Genomic DNA, 23,736 nt, shown 5'->3' with positions numbered 1-23,736 from the left:
AAGGACAACAAAGCATATGATTAGTTTTGGGTGAAAGAGGTGATGGTTAAGAATGGCTTTTCAGAGGACTATGAAAGGATCTTCTACATGGTTGTTAAATTGTTATTGTGCATATGTTAATTAATTGGTATAATTGCGGCACTTTCATATATGCATATCATATTGGCCCCCTTACCTTTCCTGGTCCCTTTCCTCTTCCAAACTAGTTATCCCCCTTCTGCTTTCACGTTGTTGTCGTTATCATCTTCCTCCTCTTCCTCCTCTTCCTCTCTCTCTCTCTCTCTCTCTCTCTCTCTTTCTCTCTCTCCCTAATGAGCTTACTTGGGATAACATAGAGAAGTATGTGTGAGAAGTTATTTACAGGAGCTCAGGCAACTTACCAGTAGCTACACAACTGAAGAAAATGTCTCTTTCCCCTCCCGCAACCATCGACTACCTGTAGATCCCCAGGAGGCACGGAGCCTTGTTTAGTGTTCTCCGTTTCACGATGAGCACGCATTTTATTTATTTTATTTCAAAATGTTCTACAAGTATTTAAATATGTGCCCAGCAATATGCTAAGTGCTGAGTGCAATGGACAGGACTCCTGTCTTCATAGAGGCTGTAGACCAAGGGGAGAAAGGAAATCATAGTCGACCGCTGTGGCCAGAGCTATAAAAAAGAAGAGAGTAGTGTCAAGGTCATAGACTGAGGGAGCCCAGCCCCTCAGTAAGCTCACATTCTCTATCCCACTACAGCTAAAATGGAAGAGAATAATGAAGAAGGAGGCTGAAATTTTGATTTTAAAAAATGGCAATTATTTAAAGATTTCTGTGTGAAGGGGTCATGTGCAAAAGTTATATTTATCAAAAAGTATCTAAACATATGCTGAGTTAATAGAAGCTGACAGTCAAGCATCTCTCCCTCTAACTCCAAGGAAGATCTCCTGTGAGTCCCTTGTAGTACAATAGTTTTATCAGTTATAAAGCATAGGGCCAACTAAGATGCATTTACACATTTGAGACTTGAGGGTACAATTCAGTCTTTTCTCTAAAACGAAATTCAGCTGGGCATGGTAGTAACCTGTAATCCACCACTAGGGAGGCTGGTGTTTCAAATTCTAGCCCACTTTGTGCTATGCAGCAAGACCTAGTCTCAAAAATATAAAATGCAAGAAAAAGTGATGAGCTGAGTTGTGGCTTTAGTGGTAGAACATGAGTTCAGTGTGTACAAGGCCCAATGCTCAATCCCCAGCACCAAAGATTAAGTAAATAAAATCACTAAGCAGATGGAACTGTTCCCATATACCTTGACTATGGTAGACACGCTACCTTTAGTCTGAGAACACTGGCCGCTTTTGCAGAGGACCTGGGTTTGATTGCCAGCACCTGCATAACACTTACCATCTGTCTGTAACTCCAGTTCCTGGGGCTACAATGCCCTCTGCGGGCCTTCTCAGACACCGTGATGCACAGATGCAGGCAAATTCACACACACACACACACACACACACACACACACACACACACACACCAATTTTTATAAAAATGTTTAAACATCTCAAAAAACAAAACAAAACAAAAAAGAACCATAAGTTTGTTGGTTTCATAGTCAGCAACATTGATCAAGTGCCACCAGTGCTACAGACATAAGCGAATGTGACACAATCTTTGCCCACAGGAGCCTATCATCTAAGTGAAAGGGCCCGTCATGTTGAGTGTCACATAGAATGGTGCACAAGGTACTACTGGGTACAAAAGCCAGATGCTTTACTATGGGAAAGTAGTGTTCAAAGAATGCCCCTAAAGGGAGCTGTCCAAACCTGATGGCCTGAGTCACACATAGTAGAAGGAGAAAACCCTCCACACAAACAGTGTAGTATACACACACATACACACACCCTAAATAAGTAGATGTATTTTTTAATTTTAAATTTTAATTTTTTTGTTTTTTCTGCATCTATGTATGTGTACCACATATATGCCTGATACCCAAAAAAGAAAGTGTCAGGTCCCCCAGAACTTGAGGTATAGATACTGGTGAGCCACCAAATGAGTGCTGAGAACCAAGCCAAATCCTCTCAAGAACAAGTGCTCTTAACCACTAAGCCAACTCTCCAGCGCCCCCATTTTAAATTTAGTTTAATGCTTTTTATAATTTTTTTTTAAACAACAACAAAGAATGACCCCAAAGAAGCCTTACTCAAAGTGACATTTTACAAAAAAAAAAAAAAAATCAGAGGGGAAGCAGGAAATTTTATTTGAGTTGAAAATCTTCCAATAGATTATTAGTTTTATTTTCTGGGAATGGGATGCAGGCCTTGCACGTGCCAGGCAAGTATTCTGTCCTCAAATGGCACCCCAGCTCACACAGATTAATTCCAACTTAGGCCTTACTAGTCTCTCTTAAATCTTTCCTTTGCATTCCTACTTCCTCACCCCTTGAGAAGCCAACGATAAAGGTATTATCTTTTCTGACAGCCTCATTAAGGGATAATTCTGCAGAGTTAGGGGTTAGAACAACTTCCATCCATTCAGTGTCCAAGTTCCCCGGTCTCGTAGATGAAATAAAGCACCATCCTCTCTTTACAACAGGAACAAATAGCTCATCCAAACTGCCTGAGAACAGAGCCTGTGTTCACACCACTGTAACTTCTTAATTCACAAAATATGAACGCGCTCCCACCGTACCTTTTGTGAAGTGCAGAGGTTACCAAGATAAATCAGACAGTGTCCCTGACTGCAGGGCATCGTTCTGCAGAGGGATTAGAGGCACAGCAAAGTCACAATTATAGTACAGTGTGAACATTTCAATCATTGACATCCTCAGGGTTGGTGAAGTGCTGGGAAGAAATAGTTAGTTGTACTTGAAAGCCTTACAAAGAAGGTGACTTTGCATTGGATCTTAAGGGATAGATAGTTTTCTCTCCATTATTTCATGTTTAAATGAATACGTATTTCTGTTTGTTGAATAGATCCTTCCAGTTTCCTAACAGGATCGTATGTTGCATTTTTAAATTGAAGAAGTAAATAATTTAATTTTCATTTGTCTGTGCCACTGTTGTGAAATAAAAACACGAGCAAAGCGGTAGAGGGAAAGCAGAAGCGCTGGGTGGAGAGAGGAGGGGCCCGTGCACTGTGGGAACCAAGGCTAGGAAGAGCACAACACAGAACCATCCCATCGTAATGATCCAATGATTCACCCTGTCGTTCCTCTTCCTCTGCAGCCATCAGGTTTGGGCGGATGCCACAGGCCGAGAAGGAGAAGCTGTTGGCGGAGATCTCCAGTGATATCGACCAGCTGAACCCAGAGTCTGCTGATCTCCGGGCCCTGGCGAAGCATTTGTATGACTCATACATAAAGTCCTTCCCGCTGACCAAAGCCAAGGCGAGGGCGATCTTGACAGGAAAGACAACAGACAAATCAGTTAGTTCTCTTCTGCTCTCTTCATCGTGGGGAGCGGGGGGGGGGGGGGGGGGGGGGGGGGGGGGCTGCGGGTTGTTTCCTTTGACTGAATGATTTGCCTCGGTACGAATGCATATGCAGAGTATAGTTCAGCTGTGGGCTGTTAAAACCTCGTAGCAGGCCTGGTCCGAAACACAGGAAATGTCTTCAAATAGGATAAGTAAACATTGTTCTGAAAAAGGAGTATGTCCTCCAAGCTGTAGTTTTAAAAAGGGAGAAAGAAAGAAAAAAAGAAAAGAAAAAGAAAAAAACTTTGAGAGTAATGCAGGAACTGATAGATCATCTCAACACTCATGAACGAATGTGAAGCCCTCAGGTCGCAACACAATGTCTCAGCAGCCATTGTGGAAAGGAGTTGGGTCCCACTTTTACTTTCAAATTTTCCAGAGTCATTCATCCCCGGATCAAAGTGGGCTCAAAAGTGCACCCATGACATACTCCCTCACAATAGTACCCAGCTTTATTCCCGGGAAACTGGAGGCTCTATACTTTTATTGCATACATGAATTCCACTTTCTGCAAGGATCTATGTTGCCTATGCTACTCCAATGAAATATTTATTTTATTATTTAGTTAGTTAGCTAGTTTGGCATGCAGCTATTGGATTGAATCCAAGGCTTCAAGCGTGCTAGGGACCTGTGTGCTAGAGCTAAGCTACAACCCCAAGCCTTAAAAGGAGTAGGTGTCTAGAGGTTCCTTGAGTGACAGTGTTTAGAAAATTCATAATAGGTGAAAATTACTGTTGAATCCAGTTTTCTAGGAAGCAGAAAGTTCCCAATGTGCAGCTGAAAAGCCGCATCAAATTACATTTCAAAGAAACCTAGATGCTGCTTCCCAGCAGGGTCTGGTCTGGCTGTGATGACGTGGTCTACAGACCATCCCTAGGCAGTCAGAGCTGCAGGTCCCATGCAGAGGGCCTGGATCCAGCTCTCGAAAGCCCTGTGTGTGCTCATTTACTTTCAATGGCCAGGAGATCCAGGCAATATTAGGTGGATACATGTAACTTGATGCACATTCAGATTTTGCAAAGGCGGGGGTGGGGTGGGGGGTGAGGGGGGAGACATTATTTCCTAATGTATTTTGATGACTATCTCAGACTAGCTCAGGTTATTTCTTTCTTTTTTGGTTAAATGACTTGGAGTGGAGTCAGTTAACAGCTTGAGAAAAGCCCACTTTTGCGCCAGTAAGAACAATTGGGTTTCTCCCTGCGGGAGGGCTGATTGATACCTTCACAGGGATACACAGGGCCTGGGCAGTGCAGTTCCAAAATATTTCACACATTCTTTACATTCCAGCCGCAGGGCCATCTGAAGGCTGCTATTGTTTATTATTGCCTTCATCCTAGAAGGGGCTGAAGTGGAGGAGGGGCAAGCACATAGGAAGCTGAAGGTCCGAGCATTCTCAGCATTGCTGATCCCAGGACCACAGAACATACTACAGTGGAGTCCGTCCACTAAGAACAGAATCAGCCATGGCAAAAGAAACACAAGTGAAGACGTGTGCGTAGCTAATCTGATTACAGAGAATATAAGCTTACTTCACAGGTAGAAAAGTAAAGGAAGACTGCAGAGCCACATGGCTAAAAAGAGTTAACACTTGAAGGCAAATTACAACCCGTTTGCCAGAAGCAGGTGCGGGAACAGGGCTGGAGCCTGGGATCTACACAATTAGGTCCTAGGGAGGAGGTTACCGAAAGGTCCTGTAGCAGCTGGATCAGTTTTACCTACAGCCATTCATCCTGCAGGCTCTGGGTTCTTACTGCCTTACCTCCAGTGCACACCTCAAATCCACACTGGAAATCCTGTGTGTAGGGGGGAGGCAAGGAGAGGAGAGAGAGAGAGAGAGAGCGCCCACCCTAATAGGCAAGAATTTAAGTGTATATAATGGGTGGCCAACGTACTCCTATCTTTGTTCTGAAAAACACAGAGCCCAAACCACTAGAAGTCACTTGGAAACCTCATCCCAACTTTCTTTTTGGCTCTAAGTCATTGAGTTAAAAATAAGATAATTGGAGGCCCTTTGTGAAACAAATAGCTATTAAGCTATTTTAAGGAGGGGGCTACAAAAGCTTGATTATAGACTTCTCAAGTTCAGAGGCCTAGGGTTGTCATTTTTCCCTATCATACATAAGCTTGTGCTTTCCCCATAATAGTTACTCAGACTATTTGTTTAATTGAATTAAAGACTCTTGTTTATGCCCTTTGAAATTATGGACTTTCAACAGAGGGCTTTTCACTAGCCCAATATTTGTTCGTCAAACTAGACATCATTAGCAATTGGATAGTGACAGAATTGCCTTCAATTAGGGTCTAGAAAAAGAAAAAGAGGCCCAGGAAAATATAAACAGCCCATTCACTGATTATGCAGAACTAAAATCAAATTGTTTGGCGCTGTTTTCTCCTTATCTGGTAAAAATCAAATTGAGCACCAATGGAAAGAAATAGTCCAGTTAGTTCAGTAGAGAATATGGAAGAGAAACCCAAAATGTGATTTGCAGTGAGATTTGCTCTTTATCAGCATGGTCCTATTATTCATTTGATAGCATCTATCTCAGGGGTGTTATGTTATCTCTTGGCCAGGACTGTGAAAGCTAAGATCTGCATTGATAGGGAAAGTTTTGCTGAAGTGTGGCCTCTCGAGATGGTGGGGGATGTGAGAAAGTGGCTGAGGCCATGAGGAGAGCAGCTTAGGTCTCATTATACACCCAGCTTGCCGCTGATGTCATCAGCATCAGTTAGGCCAAGCCTGGGGGAGGCTGCTCAGTGTAGTGGATGACCAATTACCCAGAACCCTCGCAAAAGGAAATGATCAGACTGAAGGGGCCATTCTTTAAGTTTATCTCACTGCTCAATTTAACCATAGCCTGCTAGGAACCCACCAGCTGCTGCCCTCTCAGCCTTTGCCTCCAGGCCAGCAGAGGCCACTCCTCCTCCTCAGCTACACTTCCTTCTTCTATATCTCACTCCCTGGAGCTACTCACACCTTTCAAAACAGAAAAATTAAGTGTTCCTGCTCCCTTCCTATCAACCTTAACATTATATCTTTGGGATAAGATAAAAATAATTTTCATTATCTTGCCTCCAAGACTTATGGACTGGGTATTCCAGTCTCCTGTTAGGGAAATGTGGGCTACAGTGTCACTAAAGAAATCTTAGGAGCAGTATGCCGTTTTGATACCCTCATATAAGGTGGAAGCCATTCTCCCTACCACCTGCTCCAGTAGTTTGCTTTATCCACAGCCCTTGCTGAAGAAATCCCACTGGCCTCTGAAACCCACAAGTATGCTGGAACTAGAGCTCTCCCTTCTTGAAGGCAGTTTGATAACTGAATGGACTTTGGAAGCTCAGGATGTTTGACTATCATGCTGGTACAGCGGTCACATGATCCCATGTTTGTTGATGAAAATAAACAGAGTGGTTTTCAAAATCCATTCTCAGCGCCATGGCTTGTCGTAAAGCAATAAATAGAAAAACCCTAGGTATGCCTGCCAGCTATTCACTCCATATCTGAGAGTGATGCCTGGTGAAGTCCTGGCTGCATTCTATCTACAAATAAGAAATAAAACTTTTTATTTGTACTGTGTTGGACTTTGGGTCCCAAGGCATCATGTTGTTTAAGGTAGGCACATGTAAAGTCACTGTTCTTATAACAACTGGGGTAAACTGCCATTGGAAAAGTGATCATTCTAAATAGTATATGAAATACAAAACCACTGAATCATAAAGCCTACGCAGAACTGTAAACTGCTGTGGAAACATTTCTGTGCCCATTTACATTTATGCTTTCTAAAAATATACAGAGGCCACCCCATCATATTGACTCAAATGATGGGAAAGATATCTTCTTAAATCTTACAGATAAACACAGCGTAGTCTTTCCCCTTCGTCTTTGAAAGAGCTTGAATGAGCTGGAATATTCTCCTATGAGGAGAAACATACTGAGGGAGCCCTCAGAGAAAGACTTAGGAACCCCGTAGGAATAAAGCAGAAAACAGTCCTGAGTAAGCTCCAAGGCTGATGAAATAAAGCTCCTGGCATTGTTGATCCGCATATCAGTAGTAATAAAGCAAATTACTTTATAGGCAGAGTCATCAGTAATGGCTAATGATATGACAGATCTGAACTAACATTCCAGGTTTGGATGTGTAACTAACTCAGTGGTAGAACATTTGGCAACATATACAAGGTTCTGAGTGTCATTCCCAGTACCAAACAGTAACAATACTAGTGAATGTAGTTAAAGAAGAAAGCACTTTGGCTTCTTCACTTATTTTTATTTTATTTATTATTTATTTGTTAGTTGTTGGACTGAGTTAGCCAGTAACTCTGTTTATCTACTGAATAACTGGCTGAACTTGGGCAGTTTATTTAAGAGCTGTGGTTATGCGCTGGTTCATTTGAATGTGAATAATTCTTAATAAGTTTTCATTTGTTGGTCTTAAATCACTAAACTACATGAGGACACAGAATTATGTCTGACAATCTTTCTAACTTAACTTCTACCATGGAGAGCAGTTGACACTGGGAAGTGTCGTTCAAGAGGCACTGCCTGAGGACCCCAGAACAGAAGAACTTGAGTTTAAAACCCCTAGTTCTTTCCATAAAAGTGGTTTTATTGAAAAGGGTTTAAAGCCATGGAAAGACTATGGAGAGAGAATTAGACGAGAGGCAGTCTGGAGGATGTACCGGTCTAGTTAGGGTTTGCTATGGAGAACAATTTGACTTTGTAGAGATCTCAGCTTTCAGTCTCATCATAGTCAGAAAGTAATGGTGTGTGCTTTCAGAAGAGCCTTTGCGTCCTGTGGATCCCATGATTTTCACTGAGTAAAACTAAAACACGGGAGCAAAAACAGAAAGGAAGTTGAGGAAACCAACGTGCTTCAGGGTTAGCATTTATTAACTGTAGTTCCTAGAGGACAAGATGTGTGCCTAACACTATGGAAGCCAAGAAACACAAGAACACACGAATAAAATTTAAAAGATAGGCCCTGAGAATGTAGTGTTCTTCTTTGAAAAATCTAAATATCTGGAGAGGCCCATGAAATGAAGCCCATATTTTCCCAAGCCAGGTTTTTGTTGCTGTTTCGGTTTGATCTGGAAAACGGGGTCTCCTGTAGCCCATGCCAGAACCGTGGCCACCAGAGAGCAATTTTGTTCTCATCATTTGCATATTTTTCTTAGACTGTGTATGCATTTTGGGGCCCTAAAAAAAAAACCTAGATGGGCCCCTGAGCATATCCTGTTGTAGTTTTCTTCCCTGCTAAGTAAGGATGCCTACCTAGCCATCTGATGCCATTTCTGAACGTAAACATATTGTAAGCTAGAAATAGACAATCACCGAGTCAAATTTTGTAGACAATGTGACTCCTCCTGCAAATGGTGTGTCATCAGAAGAAGCTATACAAATCCAAAGCACTAGGGCTCACTTAGCTTTGTACAAAAAGAGACATACAGTTTCTTTTATGGGGAATCCTGTTCCAAAGGAAGGCTGTTAGTGACTCGATTCTCAATAAGCAAGCAAGCTATGACTTTCTCAGTAGGTTTGAGGATGAGGAAGTCTCAGTGGAATATGAAAATGATGCCTTTGTGGATACTTTGCAGTATGAGGACTGCTAAGCTGGCAGCCTGGGAACCCTTCTTACAGATTGGCTGACCCACACAGAAGCAGGATGAATTTATGCAGAGTCAAAAACAAACAAAACACCCAGCATAATGCAATATAACTAGGAGCAACAACAAAATCTCCACTGGTGTTCATTTGCATGTCAATATTCAGTTCTCTCTGCCAGCTCCCCACTTTTTTCAGAAATTCAGAAGTGGCCGAAGGGATTTAAAAAGAAAAAAAAAAAAGCAAAATTGTACTGGTTTGGCATGATGGTAGGGGTGCTGCCTCTTTTCTCTGTCCTTGAGTATTTACTGCCAGGATATCCTGACCAACACTGATTGCCAAGGGGTTAAAGTCACATTGTTGTTAAATCGGGAGAGAAAATTAGCAGGATTTGGTGCCCTATGTTCAGCTATCCCAAGGTTTCAAAAACAGGAACCTGGAGCTCTATATGAGGGGCAGGGGAAGTCAAGGAGAATCACAAGGGTGATGGGCCAGGGCAGAGTTCCAGATAAATCGCTTACTTGGAGGTGAAAGAATCTGATGCTTATGCTCTGTGCCAAGAACCCACATGACTAAGCAGAAGCTCACCCAAAAGCTGAAGGGGCATATCTGGGTGCAGTCGTCCCAGGGGTGAAGACGTAGCTTACTGTCTTGGCTCTATGCTTGTACTTTCCATCCTGGGGATGGAACTCAGAGCCTTGAGCCTCCCGGGAAGTATGTAGTGGGAGCCATACGCTTGGCTGAGGCAAAGGTTTTTCAGTCATGTTATCAACCAACATGTTTGGTTAACCTACTTTCTCTGTTGTCCACTCTCATATTCTCATGCAAGTAAAGAAAGTCAAGGGGCTACAGATGTGACATGCTTAGAAGCCCCGAAAACATGCTTAATCCCCCAGCAAAGCATGAACTAGGTGTGGCGGTGCTTGCCTGTGTAATCCCAGCACTTGGGAGGCAGAGGTAGAAGGGTCAGAAGTTCAAGATCATCCTCTAGTACATATCAAGTGTAAGGCCATCCTACGTATATGAGACCTTGTCTAAACGTGTTTAAGCCATTCACATTTTGTTACTATAAACTATAATACTAGAGTACCAGTAGAGGAGGAGGAGGCAGGGGGAAGGAAAACATTTCTTATAGGTTCTGTAAAATTATCTTCATCTGTTCAAAAATTTTCTCAAAGTTAGACCCTGACTGTTAGTAATTAGGCAACAATGTAGTCACCCTGAAGGTCCTGATGACGGCGGGAAAACAGGTCACCCACCCCTGCCAACAGAACTCAAGCCCCCTAAGCCACCTGTGCCCCTTCTCTGCATGCGCTAGATAGTTTATAAAGGGAACTCCTCTCTTTTCTACTTCTCGCTCTACCTCTTTGCCTCTCTCTCTCTCTCTCTCTCTCTCTCTCTCTCTCTCTCTCTCTCTCTCTCTCTCCTCCCGCCCCCCCATGTGTGTCTCCAGAGACGGTCTCTATATCCCCTTATTAAACCTCTTAAGTAGATCTGTTGGGTGGTGTGATTCCATACCTCTGTACAATTCTGCCATTCACCTCTAACCTCCGCTGCACACTTCTAATGCTGACCTTCAGGGAGAACACAGAACATTTTAATTGATATAATTGGCTGTGCCTCTCTTTATCTTCTTCCTATGATGAATGATGCCAATTGTGAAGACTTGGGGCGAGCTGAAAGCACAATGTCCAAGAAACAGTGAGCATGATTTGCTCCTAATTGTCTTGAAGAACCAAAGGCAGCAAGCAAGCTGCCTCTGAGTCCTTGGGCCTCTCCTCCCTGAAGAGTGATGAGCACTATGGTTGAAGTGGATGGAGGGCAGCCCTGCTTCTAGAGCAATCCAGCTCTGAAGCATTTGTACAATGTGTGCATTTGGAAATCTACTCAGGGTTTAAGAGATCTCAGTGTGGAACAGGCTGCTGAACTCGGTGAAAATCAGGGACTCTGACCTGCAAGAGTCCATAAGTAAATCTCTGGCCAGTACATCTTGAAGCTGGCTACCCTTGTCACTTATGCGAGCCCCACCCTGCCGTTTAAGGAAGTTCTCAGAACCTCCGCTCAAAAGAAATTGCTTGTAGTACTTCAGGGGGTTTGTGATCAGGCATCACATACATCAAACACTACACACACACACACACACACACACACACACACACACACACACACACACGAAATACAATAGAATCTCCTCTTAAAAAGAAACAGAAACCTCCAATTTTGTCAACTCCCCTAACAATGGAGTTGCATGCTTTTAATCCCAACACTCAGGAGGCAGAGGCAGGAGGATTTCTGAATTTGAGGCCAGCTTGATCTACTGAGCAAGTTCCAGAACACAGAGAATCCCTGTCTCAAAAAATAAAAACAAAACAACAACAGCTTTGGAAGGATAAATGACTTTGCCTAAGTCGTGTAGTTGTCATCTAGCGGCCACCCAGCAGCTGACAAGGCTCACAACCCTCTGCAACCCAAGTTTCAGGGGATCTGACGTACTATTCTGACCTATACAAGCACTAGACACACATATGGTACACTTACATGCATACAGGTCAACACGCATACACAGAAGATAAAATAAATAAGTCTTTGGGGAAGTTAACCATAGAAGCAAACCCAGGACCCCACATAGCCCCAGTTTTATTCCAATGCTCAGCTATAATTATTTAATAAGAATTAGGTTAGCTCTTTCTAGGGCTCAGTGCATGTAATAAGTGTAAAGTATTCCTTCTTCCCAGTTCCTCAGCCTTGAGAATTTCACAATGACCATAGTCTTTGGCTAGTTCTATACAAAAAAGGGGGGGGCAAGGGGAATAGAGTGTCATGACAAACATGAATTGCTTTTGAAAGTAGTCTGTTGCAAACATGAGCAATTGATGCATACACTTTATTTGTTGATCCTTAAGAACAGGTATATTAAATGTAAGTCAGGGATGGGGCTACAGCTCAGTGTAGAACATTTGCTTAGCAAACATGTGGCTCTGTGGTACGGTCTTCAAAACTACAAAAATAAAAAGCTTAAAACCATTTTTATTTTACCACTTTTTGCAGTATTTTACCCACAGGCCTACTACGGCTGATTTTGCTAAAACAGATGGCTTCCAGAGCATTTAAAAAAAAAAAAAAGACATTTTCTTGGCTCAATATTTTTTAATCTGCTTTGAGTGATTTTTTTATAGTGAAATATATTTTATATGCACACTGTGTTTCCTTTGTGGTCTAAGTGAGTTTAATCTAAAGCTGCAAGATTAGTTTATGTTCAAGTGGGTCCTTTCAATTATAAGTTGCTTTGGTTTTGTTTGTTTATTTGTTTGTTTAAAAAAAGACTAAATGTGTATTGTCTTGCAATTAAAAAAAAAAATAAGAACAAATTTCCTTGTTATTTTAGCCAGTCCTAGGGTAGCATAGTGGTGGGATACGCTGAAGGAAAAGAAGAGCAGAGCTGATGAAGTATTTGGCCACAGCATATCATAAGGATGACTAGGGAGAACGCTTTCTCCTGATTAAGTCCTTTTAGCTTTCACAGTTCTACTCAGCAAAGCAAATATGTATACAAACTAGTCTTTGGAACTGGGGTGGTACTCTCCCAGAACAAGGAATCACCAGCTCAGCCTCTTCCCCCTTTTTCATTTGCAGCCATTTGTCATCTATGACATGAATTCCTTAATGATGGGAGAAGATAAAATCAAGTTCAAACATATCACGCCCCTGCAGGAGCAGAGCAAAGAGGTGGCCATCCGCATTTTTCAAGGGTGCCAGTTTCGGTCTGTGGAAGCCGTGCAAGAAATCACAGAATATGCCAAAAATATCCCGGGCTTCATTAACCTTGACTTGAATGACCAAGTGACTCTGCTCAAGTATGGCGTCCATGAGATCATCTACACAATGCTGGCCTCCCTGATGAATAAAGATGGAGTTCTCATATCGGAGGGCCAAGGGTTCATGACCAGGGAGTTCCTCAAAAGCCTGCGGAAGCCCTTTGGTGACTTTATGGAGCCTAAGTTTGAGTTTGCTGTGAAGTTCAACGCACTGGAATTAGATGACAGTGACTTGGCCATATTTATAGCTGTCATTATTCTCAGTGGAGGTAAGATTTATCTTTTGATTTTTGTCTAAGAAGGTTGGTGGTGGATTGCAATTTCCTTAGTGCTGTGCTCCTTTTCACTGACTGTACTTGTTGTCCGGAACATGCCAATGGCACAGTGCCATGAGCATGTCACTACCCAAGCTGAATTTCACAGGCTTGCAGAGTGAAGGCCATGGGGATCCCAGGCTCCTTGCTTTTATTCCTGTCCAGCCAAATCCAATCACGAAATACAAACGCCCTTTACTTTTTCATGTTCTTTTTCCTTGTCTTTCCCTCTTCCTTCCCAAAAGGCCAATCTGGTCTTCAGTTCATTTTATTAATGACACATGTAACTTAACTTTGATAATGCTCCTGTGGTGTACAGCAGGCAATGCTGTGCGATTTGGGCCCATTTAATGCTCCCACCCCACCTTCCCTGCATCAGGAATCAGGGAATATGCACTTGCTAACCACCTTCTCTCTCATGTGGTTTCTTCTGGTGGCTTCCCTTTTATGCCTTTGTAAAGCACTTAGATGTAATTACTAATGCAGTGTGAACCCAAGAGCATACCCCAGAGAAAGAAATTGAGCTGCTTGGCAATTTGTTGAAAACTTGGCCGTGCAAAATACATTACCTAACTAACCTACTCCAAAAGACACACTTTATATCAAATATTACTTTTGATGGTCTCTCTGTCTCTCTGTCTCTGTCTCTGTCTCTGTCTCTCTCTCTCTCTCTCTCTCTCTCTCTCTCTCTCTCTCTCTCTCTCTCTCTGTTTCTCTCTCTCTCTCTCTCTCTCTCTCTCTCTCTCTCTCTCTCTCTCATTATTTCTGAGTAAGCAGAACTTTCTGCTTTCATCTCTATCTACAAAAATTGCTTTGAGCCAGATGTGATGGTGCACACTTAGAATCCCAGCACTGAGGAGGCTGAAGCAAGAGGATCTTGACTTGGTGGCCAGCTTGAGCTATTTAGTCTTAAAAACAAACAAACAAATAAACTGTTCTTTTTTAAATGATGGGTTTTTAGACTGGACCTGGCTTTCTGTGTAGCCTGTGCAGCAGCCTATTGGTGAAAACGCACCTGTGGGGGAGGGGGCTCCCTAAGTGTAAAGGTGTATTATTGCTTCCTGTAAAGAGCTTGATCCCATAGTTAGCTTTCTGCAGTTGAGAGTAGAAGCTGTCAACTGAGGTGCACAGTAATTATTAAGGCCACTAAGATCCAACACCAAGGAGGTACTGCCAATGCCAGGCAGCATTCTGAGCTCAGTGAGGTGAGTGCCATCTTTTTTTTTTTTTTTAAGTGAGGCATCCAAAGCAATGGAAGATATGTGCATCTTGCACATGTGTAAGATGCAGCTGGGGGTCCAGGAATTATATAGTACATACCTTTAATCCCAGCACTCCAGAGACAGGGGCAGAACCAGGCAGATCTCAATGAATTCAAGGCTTGTCTGATCTAGAGAGTTCTGGGCCAACCAGGTTATGTAGTACGTGAAACCTGTCTAAAGAAAGATATACCGGGATTGTTGGTCTGCTTCCAGAGTCTGTGCCCCAAGCTTCTATTCTGTGCAAAGCAGAGTGGCCTCACATTACTGGGGAGCAGAGAGAGAGCGGTATAGCAAGGGCTAGTCAGTATCAACTGGTAACTCACTTTAATTTTGTCCTGTCTTTGTGCGTTGGGGATGGAAGCAAGAGCCAGGCAAGCAGCTGCCACTGAAAAGCAACAATTTACTACCCAGATAACACTCTCAGACACTGAAGCAACATTTTTTTTTTAGTTGAATGGTTGGGTTTTAGGAAGTTTTGGTGCTAGAAATTAAACTCAAGGCCTTAGGCATGTCTACCACTGAGTAATACTCCCAGCCCCAGAAGCACCATTAATAACTATAAAATACTCTCCATTATAAAGGGTCTCTTATAAACTAAATAATCTCCCTATATATTTACATTATTACTTATTTTGAATGAGAGTGAAAACACATACGACTGATGAAAATGTACTTTGTTTTTTGAAACAAGGTTTTGGGGTCTTAGGTGTCTGTTCAGTTACCCTGAACTTAGTATGTTGCTGAAGCTGGCCTTGTCCTGGCTCATTCTCCTCAGTGCTAGGATTATAAGCATGTACCAGCATATCTTTCTTTGAAAGAAGTTCTAAATTTTGAATATTGCATATTCTTCTATGTAAATTTTTCACAAAATCTCAGATGATTTTGTGATTGTAAATTTTCAGAAGTGGACTTCATAGCGATGAGCATTTTTAAGTCTTGTATTACATCATTGCCAGATTGCGTTCCATAAAGTTTGCAGTCATTTATATCCATAAAGTTTGCAGTCATTTATATCCAAGGATACTAAAGGCAGCATTGGGAAACCCCATTCAAAGGTCTTACTTTGTAAATAGGAAAGGTCTGAACAAGAGACAGTCATGATAGGCTAGAGGCAGAGGCCCAAAGGAGTGCCTGTCTGATACATGCAAAGGTTCCAAGCACCACAGAAATAAACACACACATACACACACACACACACAGAGAGAGATATATACATATATATACATACATACATACACACATACACAGATACACACGTGTACATATACACACATGCATACACAAATGTACGTACATACATCATTCACTATTTGGTCAAGAGGCCACATTATGAGTAATATGCTTGGACTGATGTTGTAGTTACTATCTCATGTTAGTTTATGAAACCTAGAATGGCACCAGTGACAAGCACTCTATATAAAGAAGTTCCTTTTGGCCTTTCACAGATTGTCTTCAGAAAAGCCAGATCCAGGTTTCATATGACCCACACAACAAGAAAAGATATTACCAAGGTAGCAGCCGGCCTGATTATTAAGATCTTTTTACTCGCTGTGAATAATTCTAGATTTCATCAAAGTAGAAGATTTGCTACTGACATGTCCCTAAATCACAAAAAGGAAAATCCTTTCCTGACCAAAGTTGACTTTTATAGGTGAAGCCTAAATACAGACAAGAGTAAAACTGGCCCATGATTGTCCAGCTTGTAGGAATGCGATTCTTTTCTTTCCTCAGAGAGGCTGGTTGCATGCAGGCCAGGTAAAAGCTGTCGAAGCACTGGCTTCCAGGAAGTTTTCATCATCCATAGATGTGATATCAGTCTCCCAAGCTGTGACTTACTAGAGAAAGACAGTTTGCAGATTTGCCTCTGCTTGGTTGGTTTATTTTCCTTATTCTAAAATTCCAGAAAGGGAAAACTGCACGTGAATAAGAGGCTTTAATCCGAAAAGCAGAGTTCTGCCCTTATCCAATCTTAACAAAAGTGATGATCTCTTCAGCCCTTCAGAAGCTTGTCGTTGTTTTAATGATTCTGGAAACAAGGCAAGGACCAGCTGACCCATTGTGAGCTTTTCTAGAATCAGGCTGGAGCTTTTGGTCTGGTGAAGGCACTTAGGAGCTCAGGCTGGGGAAATGATGAGCTCTTGTGTAAGAGCAAGGATCAGAGTGAGGGGAGGGGGCTTAGAGGGCCCAAAGAGGAAGATTACAGATAGAGGTATCAATTTGACCCAACCCAGGGGGGATTTGCCCGGGAAATAGGTGTTGCTACCCACTAAACACTGCTGACCCTGTTGATCTGGTTCTTAGATCTGAACTGTGTTTAGCAACCCCTCGTGTACTCAGCTCGCTGAGAGAGATGACCTAGTTCTCAAAGTCTCTGTCTCCTCTGAGCTGGAGCAAGAAATGGAATAAAAAGAACAGCAGTGCTTCCGAGCCAAAGCTTAGCACTTCTTAAGAGCAGTTGGTCAGTATCCTATTGGGTACAGCACCAGTGCACCCCGTGTCTTTATCCTCACTTCACAGGCAGAAAATTAAGGGTCATGGAATCTGAGTTGTTCAAAATCTGGTACCTATTGAACAGTAGCAGGACTGGGCTAACAGCCAAATGTCCTGTCACCGCGATAGCCCTGTCCCCTCTGCTTCCTTGCTGGAGGATTACAGTTCACTCTCTGCAGCTGGTAGCTGCAGCTTACACTCCCACCCACACGTTCCTTCCTTAAGGCCTGAGCCTAGAAGCCAGGGGAGCACTTCCTTGTAACCCCAGCCAATAATAGCTTCCGTTGCACCCTCTAGTCTTACTGCTGGGGTAGGTGGCATGGAGAGCAATAAAACTGCATCCAACAAGGAGATGTTTGCAACTGGCGCCACAGACCCATGCCAGCCTTGCTAGCAAGCTTTCAAGCCCTGCTCCATGGCCCATGCCAAGTGTAAAGCTCAGGAAATCTGACAAACTCCAGGACACTCCACTGGACACTTTGCCCCCTTGAGTGTGTGCCGTGTGGTAAAGAAAAGCCTAAGAGGGTCCAGCTGGAGCTCTCCAACAGGAAAAAGCTCTTGTTAACTCAGAACAGCTTAGAATCCATTTCAATTCGTCCTAAACTTTTAAGATATGAGAAAGGAAATTCACTGGATTTTACAATGCATTTTTCAAGGCAAATTGCCACTGCTGTCTGAGTGACAGAGAAACTGCAACTATCCCTACAATGGCAACAGTAGGCAAATCATCAGCCTCCTCACTCACCCTCTAGAATCCAGCTTGTGCCAGCCACCTACAGAGTGTCCCCTGCTCTTTCCAGCAGACCCAGCAATGCTCCTTCTCTACAGCACCCTGATGGCTGTTTCTGGAGTGACGGCGTGTTGAGTGGCTGTGTTCACCTAGTTATACATTTGCCCATCAAAGAAGACTTGATATTCTTTGTCAATTTGACCTTGTTCTGTCAAGTTAATATCTTGGGGCCCTGTGGCTTCAGAGTGGACCGTGGCCAGTGGATGCACTTTTTCATTTATTGAACTTAAAACAGAATCAAAGCTCAGCCCCTGGGATAAGTTGGCAGGTGCTTATAATAAGTTAAATGCACCCTCCCCCATTTGCTGACTATCCCGAAGATCTGGAACATGTGTTCTAATCCTAGTCTTCTATCTGTCTTTGCTGGAGCTCTATGCAGCCTATACCCCAGTTCGCAGATGGAGAAAATGGAACTTCAGAGAGATCAAGTCATTTGCCTACAGTCACAGAGCTACTAACAGATAGGGCCAAAGTTCAGACCCATTAGTATAGCCAGGCTGGTGCCAGGGGTGTAGCTGAGTTACAGAGCCCACACTGAGCATGTGCAGACTGGGTTCAGTCCCCCGCCCTGCGATCGTCATCGTCATCATGCATTTCTCTGTGAAAGTCTGTTGCCTTTTGAATAATGGAGGTAAAGAAAGATATTAGTTGTCTTGGCCTCAGAGTTCTCTAGAATTTATCAATAATAACTACTTCCAATACTTCCCACAAATATTACAATTGAGAATGTTCCTATACTGTTACTAATATCCAATGTCCTTCTTAAGGTATAATTTTAATGAGCTAGCAAGCACTATATCTACTGAGCCATCTTTTTAAACTCCTTGTTTGGCTTTGAACAGTGCTATGGAAAGGCCCAGGGCTGGTGATAAGCTGTGAAGGCCAGTGCTATAGTTCTTACATCTGTCATATAGCGAGCACCTGGACACAATGGTTTGCAAAGCTTCCCACAAACATAGACAGTAAACTTCAAACGGCTGAGTAAACATGTTTCCACTTAACCAGACGCCACCATATACCAGGTCATAAGAGAGATAAATGTTTACAAAGAAAAGTTGTAAGAGCAGGCTGAGGCGGGGCGGGGGTGGGGGATGGTGTTAGTCAGTGAAGTGCTTACTAGGCAAGCATGAAGACCTGAGTTCAGATTTCCAGCACCTGTGTAAAAAGCCTCCTGCCCTGGCTTATGGGTGTAAAACCAGCACTGGAGATGCACAAACAGGAAGACCCCTGTGCCTTGAAGGCCGGCCGTACTAGCCAAATCAGCAAGCTCCGCATTCAGAAAGTAAGGTGGAGGGTGAGGAAGACACCTAGTGTGTGGAGTGGAACACAAACACACACCCTCTGGTGTCCTCATTCCTTCTGCTCTGCAGAAGTCACTGAGCAGATGGATCCTTCTCTGTGCAGGTCAGGCAGCCCAGAACCCAGTGGCTGCTGCAGATCACTTTGGGCAGAGGGGCCACCAGGTTTGGGAGTGTCCTTCTACCCCTGTGCCTCGGTTACTCTTCAGTCCTAGAGCATATGTGTTGTGCTTTCCTTTTACTACAGAATGGTTTCTGTAAGTTACAGTGGACAGTCTAGCACATTTCTCTGGGACAGCAGGGTGTGCATGTCTCAGGGGAGACCCACAATAGTCACACTTTGATTGCTCGGCCAAGGGCCTTTATATCCTCGTTAGCCTGTGAACATCTCCCATAGGAGTTAGGTGAAAGGGAGACAAAATCCAAACTACTTTGAAACTCAGACATTAAAAATAAGTATAAATAGCATCAGGCCAGCTGTTTTTTCGTGTTTTGTAGTCCTGGGCATTGAACGTATGGCCTCATGCATGCTGAGCACAGGTATCCCCACTGAGCTGCAGCCTCAGCATTATGCCAACTTCCTACTTATTCTATGCCAGCTAATTATTTAACTTCCTTCCCCACTGAGAAAGTTGTTTTTCCAACTCTTCTTCAGATATTGAAAATAAGCAAGAACATCTAATTTCTCTTGAGCTGGACAGCCAGGATCATCACACCTCCTGTCCCCAATCAGGTGATGACCAGGTCACAGATTAGCTGGCTTAGTAAGGACTAACAAATCTAATGGGCTCCTACCTACACCGTGTATGACGCAGCCCTGTGTGCAAGGTTGGCAGAACGGCTTTGAATAATGACTCAATTTGAGTTATCTGGAAATGTCCCATTAGCTCTCTGTTTTCATAACCTTATGCACTTGGTATGAGAGGGGTGAGGTATATTTATGAGTTTGCAACTGGCACCCAAACACTAAAAACCAGAGAAGTGGGGGCGAGGATGAAGTAATGGGGAGAAAATGGTGAAACATCATAGAATAACCCATAGACAGACAGACATGTGAGAACATACGTGCTCAGGCTTTTGTTTGCAGAGGATAGAAGACCCCTTATCTGTAACTCCAGAAATAAAACTTCCCGCTCCACCCGGCCTGAGTAGGCAGCCATCACCTCGGGACTCAGCAAACATTGGCAGCAGAGGCAGACATGGGATTGAGAGCTGAACTGCTGAGTCACTCCTGTCTACACTGGCAGTCTTGGAAAAGGCTCCTTAGCCCGTCACAGGTGGCTTTTCAGAGCACTTTATCATTTTGGACTCTCAAAATGTGCATTTAAACTCTGGGTGACCCTAGGCAGCCTTCCAGATAGGCACTGCTCAACTGCAAGTGGGAAAGAGTGAACCCAGGATCCTCAGGTCACTTAACAGGGAAGGCACACACAGAGGTGTCAGATGCCATGCAGCCCAAAAGAAACTTCTCTCTGGTCAGGGAGAAAAGTCCAGAACCACAAGGAAGAGTCTGAAAGCCCAACTCCCCCACTTCCTAGATGTGTGGTGGCAGCAATTGTTTACCTCCCTGGGCCTTAACTTCCTTATCAGCTCCCCAATCGAGTGATATAGCATCATATGAAGCTTCTGGCATTGTGCCTGGGACACTGCTATGCACACAGTGAATGCTAATTTCCCCTTCCTTCTGCGTGATATCATTTGAAGTAGCTCCACTCCGTCCTGCCAGTCGAATGGCTTAAAATTCCACCAACCGTCCTTAAAATCCCTTCCTACAATATAAATACCCCTTGGGAGCTCTCAGCTAATCCCTTTATCAGCTATCACTTTAAGGGGATTAGTTGCATATTGAGAACAAAATCCAGAGGGAAAGAGATACAGAGGAGGAGGAGGAGCCAAAGAAGGAGGATCAAAACCCCCTAGCCCTGGGCCCCCAAGGAGGCAGGGGAAGCTAGGACTGTGGATTGCCCTTCCCAGAATTCCCTTGACTTAGCAGGAAACTAAGGTGTTCAGAAAGTCATGCCTACATTCTTTTTTTTTTTTTATCACAAGATCTTCTCAAAAGACAAAAGGAAAGAAAGGGAGGTAGGAAGGAAGAAAAGAAGGAAGGAAGGAAAAAGAAAAAAGATGGGTGGGTGTAAGAGAAAACGTTGATTAATGTGAAATCATTGCTTGAACAGGGAAGTGTACGGATGCTTCAGTGCGTCAGAGGGAGGGTCCACCAGCGACATGTGCACAGTCCATCCTGCAGCAGACAGATGATATCTGTCTGCGAAGCATTTGCGAGGCTTCAGGTTTACTGCACCCTGGCTATTCTGATTGCAGCAGTAAACCATCCATTGGTCAGACCTCTCATTAATTAAGGTTGACTCTGCTAACATCCTTAATAAATCTCCAGCAAGGTACAGGCCAGGATTGGAAAGAGGAAGAAGTGAAATGTTGGAAGGCAAGGGAAAGCTGAAAAGAAGGGAATGATTAAGGGAAGAACAGGAAAAGGAACCCAGAAAAACCAGGGGCATGGCAGAACCAAGACAAGAAAGAAACAGCTTAGTTAAAACTCCAAAGCCTGCTGTAGGCATGTGCTAACGTACTCAATACTCAGAAAACTGTGACTTACTTTACCATTCCAATTCCAGTTGAAGCCATATTTACCTTCATAATGAACTGAGGCGAGAGCTCAGTTGGAAAAGTACCTGCCTTCCATGTATAAAGATAGAAGTTTAATTCCCAGAGCCCAGGTTTTTGGTTTTGTTTTTTGTTTTTGTTTGTTTGTGCCAGCTATGAGCCTGGGGGAGATGGTTCAGCGATTAAAAGCACTTGGTGGTGTTCTTACAGAGGACTAAAGTTAGTTTCCCAGCACCCATACCAGGTGGCTCACAATTCACAAGTACCTGTAACTCCAACTTCTGGGGATCTAATACCCTCTTCTGGTTTCCTCAGATACTCACACACATGGCATATATTCACCACACACACATATATATTCATAAATAATATAAATATGTTTAAAGGCAAGATATGGTGGCCTGTGCTTGTACTTGTAATTCCAACACTGAGAAGGTAGGTCCCTGGGGCTTTACATGGCAAACTCAGTAAGAAAACCTGTCTCAGAAGGAAGGAAGGAAGAAAGGAAGGAAGGAAGGAAAGAAGGTGGACAGCACCTGTAGAACGATGCGTGAGATTGTCTCTCACCTCCATGTGCACACACTAACACACACAAACAAAACTATTTTTGCAGTGCTATGGATTCAATTCATGCATGGTAGACAAGCACTCTAATACAGCCCTAGCTGTATATTTGTTCGATTCTTTATTTAGAAAGGTTCTTGCTATGTTGCCCAGGCTGGCCTCAAATTTCTGGGCTCAAGCTTCTCTCTCAGCTTCTGAACATCTTCTGTATGTTCCACTGAGCCAACTTCCTTTTTTAAAACAAGAAAACTGAAGTATAGATAAATCTGCCCAAGGTCACCGTGTATGGAAGTGTAAGGTTGGAAAGTCAAGTATCTCCATAAACTGGTGCTTCTCCCCCAGGGCTCTACGTTCAAATCACCAACAGCCCTTAAAACCTAGAAGATCCCATCCCAGATCCAATACACGGGACACATCTATGTTGTGTTTAGTCTCACTAGTTCATTTTAGTGTGTAGCCTAAGCTGAAGATCCCTGTACTAGATCTGGCTCTCCTGCATAGGATGTTTTTCTAAAGCAAGGATAGTGGGAGGGGATGGCCACAGACCATGCCAGAGTTTATTTTTCTCTGTTCACAGTCTGTCTAACAGTCACTATGCTTCTGAAGATTAGATAGAGAAGCATCCCAGAACTCTTAGTATCATTTCTACAAGGAATATGTATCTGGACATTGCATCTGTTTTGCTTTGAACCTATTCTGGAACCATCCGATATGCATGCTTTCAACTATGAGAGTAAGGATTTGTCTAAGCCCCAAAACATGTCTGTATTGGAAATTTTTTTTGTGTGCTCCCAATTTTCCATTCTTACCAAAAGCACCTCCAATCACTCCATTTCCCATCTCTTGATACATCAGTTCACCCTTACTGACCTGACCCCACCATGTAGTGAGTCACCCCTATAACTCACTATGGCCTTGTGAGAGATGTGGCATGATTGCCTTCTAAAGCAAACTATCCTCAGAAAGATTAGTGATGTTGTCCAAAACCAAATGGAAACGTATGTAAGTGGAAAGGAGACAACACTTGGTTCTTCAGGGTACAGGTACAGGTCCCCTTAGAGCCCGTCATGGAATATAAGGTGGAATCCAATAATGGAAATGATGGAGTTGTAGAGTGCTGAGTCTCCCATAACCCTTCTCCTCCTCAGAGCTCATCTCACACTTGAACTGAAGTTCTTCATGGTTATGGGTCAATATATAGCTGCCCCCATGAACCGACATCTCCCCTTAAAGGACCTAAGTACAGTCCATTTCAACCCATTACAAGCCAACAAGGAAGGTGGGAAAGGCTCAGACAGCATCTCCTAGAGACCAGATAGAAGGACTGGCCTTTGTTCTGCCTGTCCTTCAAGAAACCTGACCTGTGGCCTGCTGCTATGAGGGCCTAACTGAGCCTCCTGAGAAAATGGATGCTAGGGGAATGCAGCCCAGGTAGGTAGGTCCTAGTAGGGACTAGCACTGAGTCTGCTTCAGATAAGCCCTGTACTCAAGGCAGAATCAGATCTGGATAAGATGGAAGCTTTGTAGATC

The 23,736-nt window shown here is 43.3% G+C and overlaps 1 protein-coding gene across 9 annotated transcripts in view; it reads left to right on the top strand.

Annotated features, from left to right (window-relative positions):
• The window catches only part of PPARG (peroxisome proliferator activated receptor gamma), a 198,072-nt gene that overhangs the window by 168,868 nt on the left and 5,468 nt on the right, over positions 1-23,736 (top strand). For all 9 annotated transcript variants that reach the window (XM_084766451.1, XM_084766450.1, XM_084766447.1 and 6 more), the window contains 2 exons: positions 3,206-3,405; positions 12,685-13,135. In XM_084766451.1, coding sequence (XP_084622577.1) covers positions 3,206-3,405; positions 12,685-13,135 — 651 coding nt within the window. The remainder of the gene's footprint in view (positions 1-3,205; positions 3,406-12,684; positions 13,136-23,736) is intronic.

The sequence above is a fragment of the Acomys minous genome (genome assembly GCF_964271855.1).
Source record: "Acomys minous genome assembly, chromosome: 17".
Classification (NCBI taxonomy): domain Eukaryota; kingdom Metazoa; phylum Chordata; class Mammalia; order Rodentia; family Muridae; genus Acomys; species Acomys minous.
Note: the sequence above shows the minus strand (reverse complement) of the source record. Positions and strands in the feature narration are given on the sequence as shown.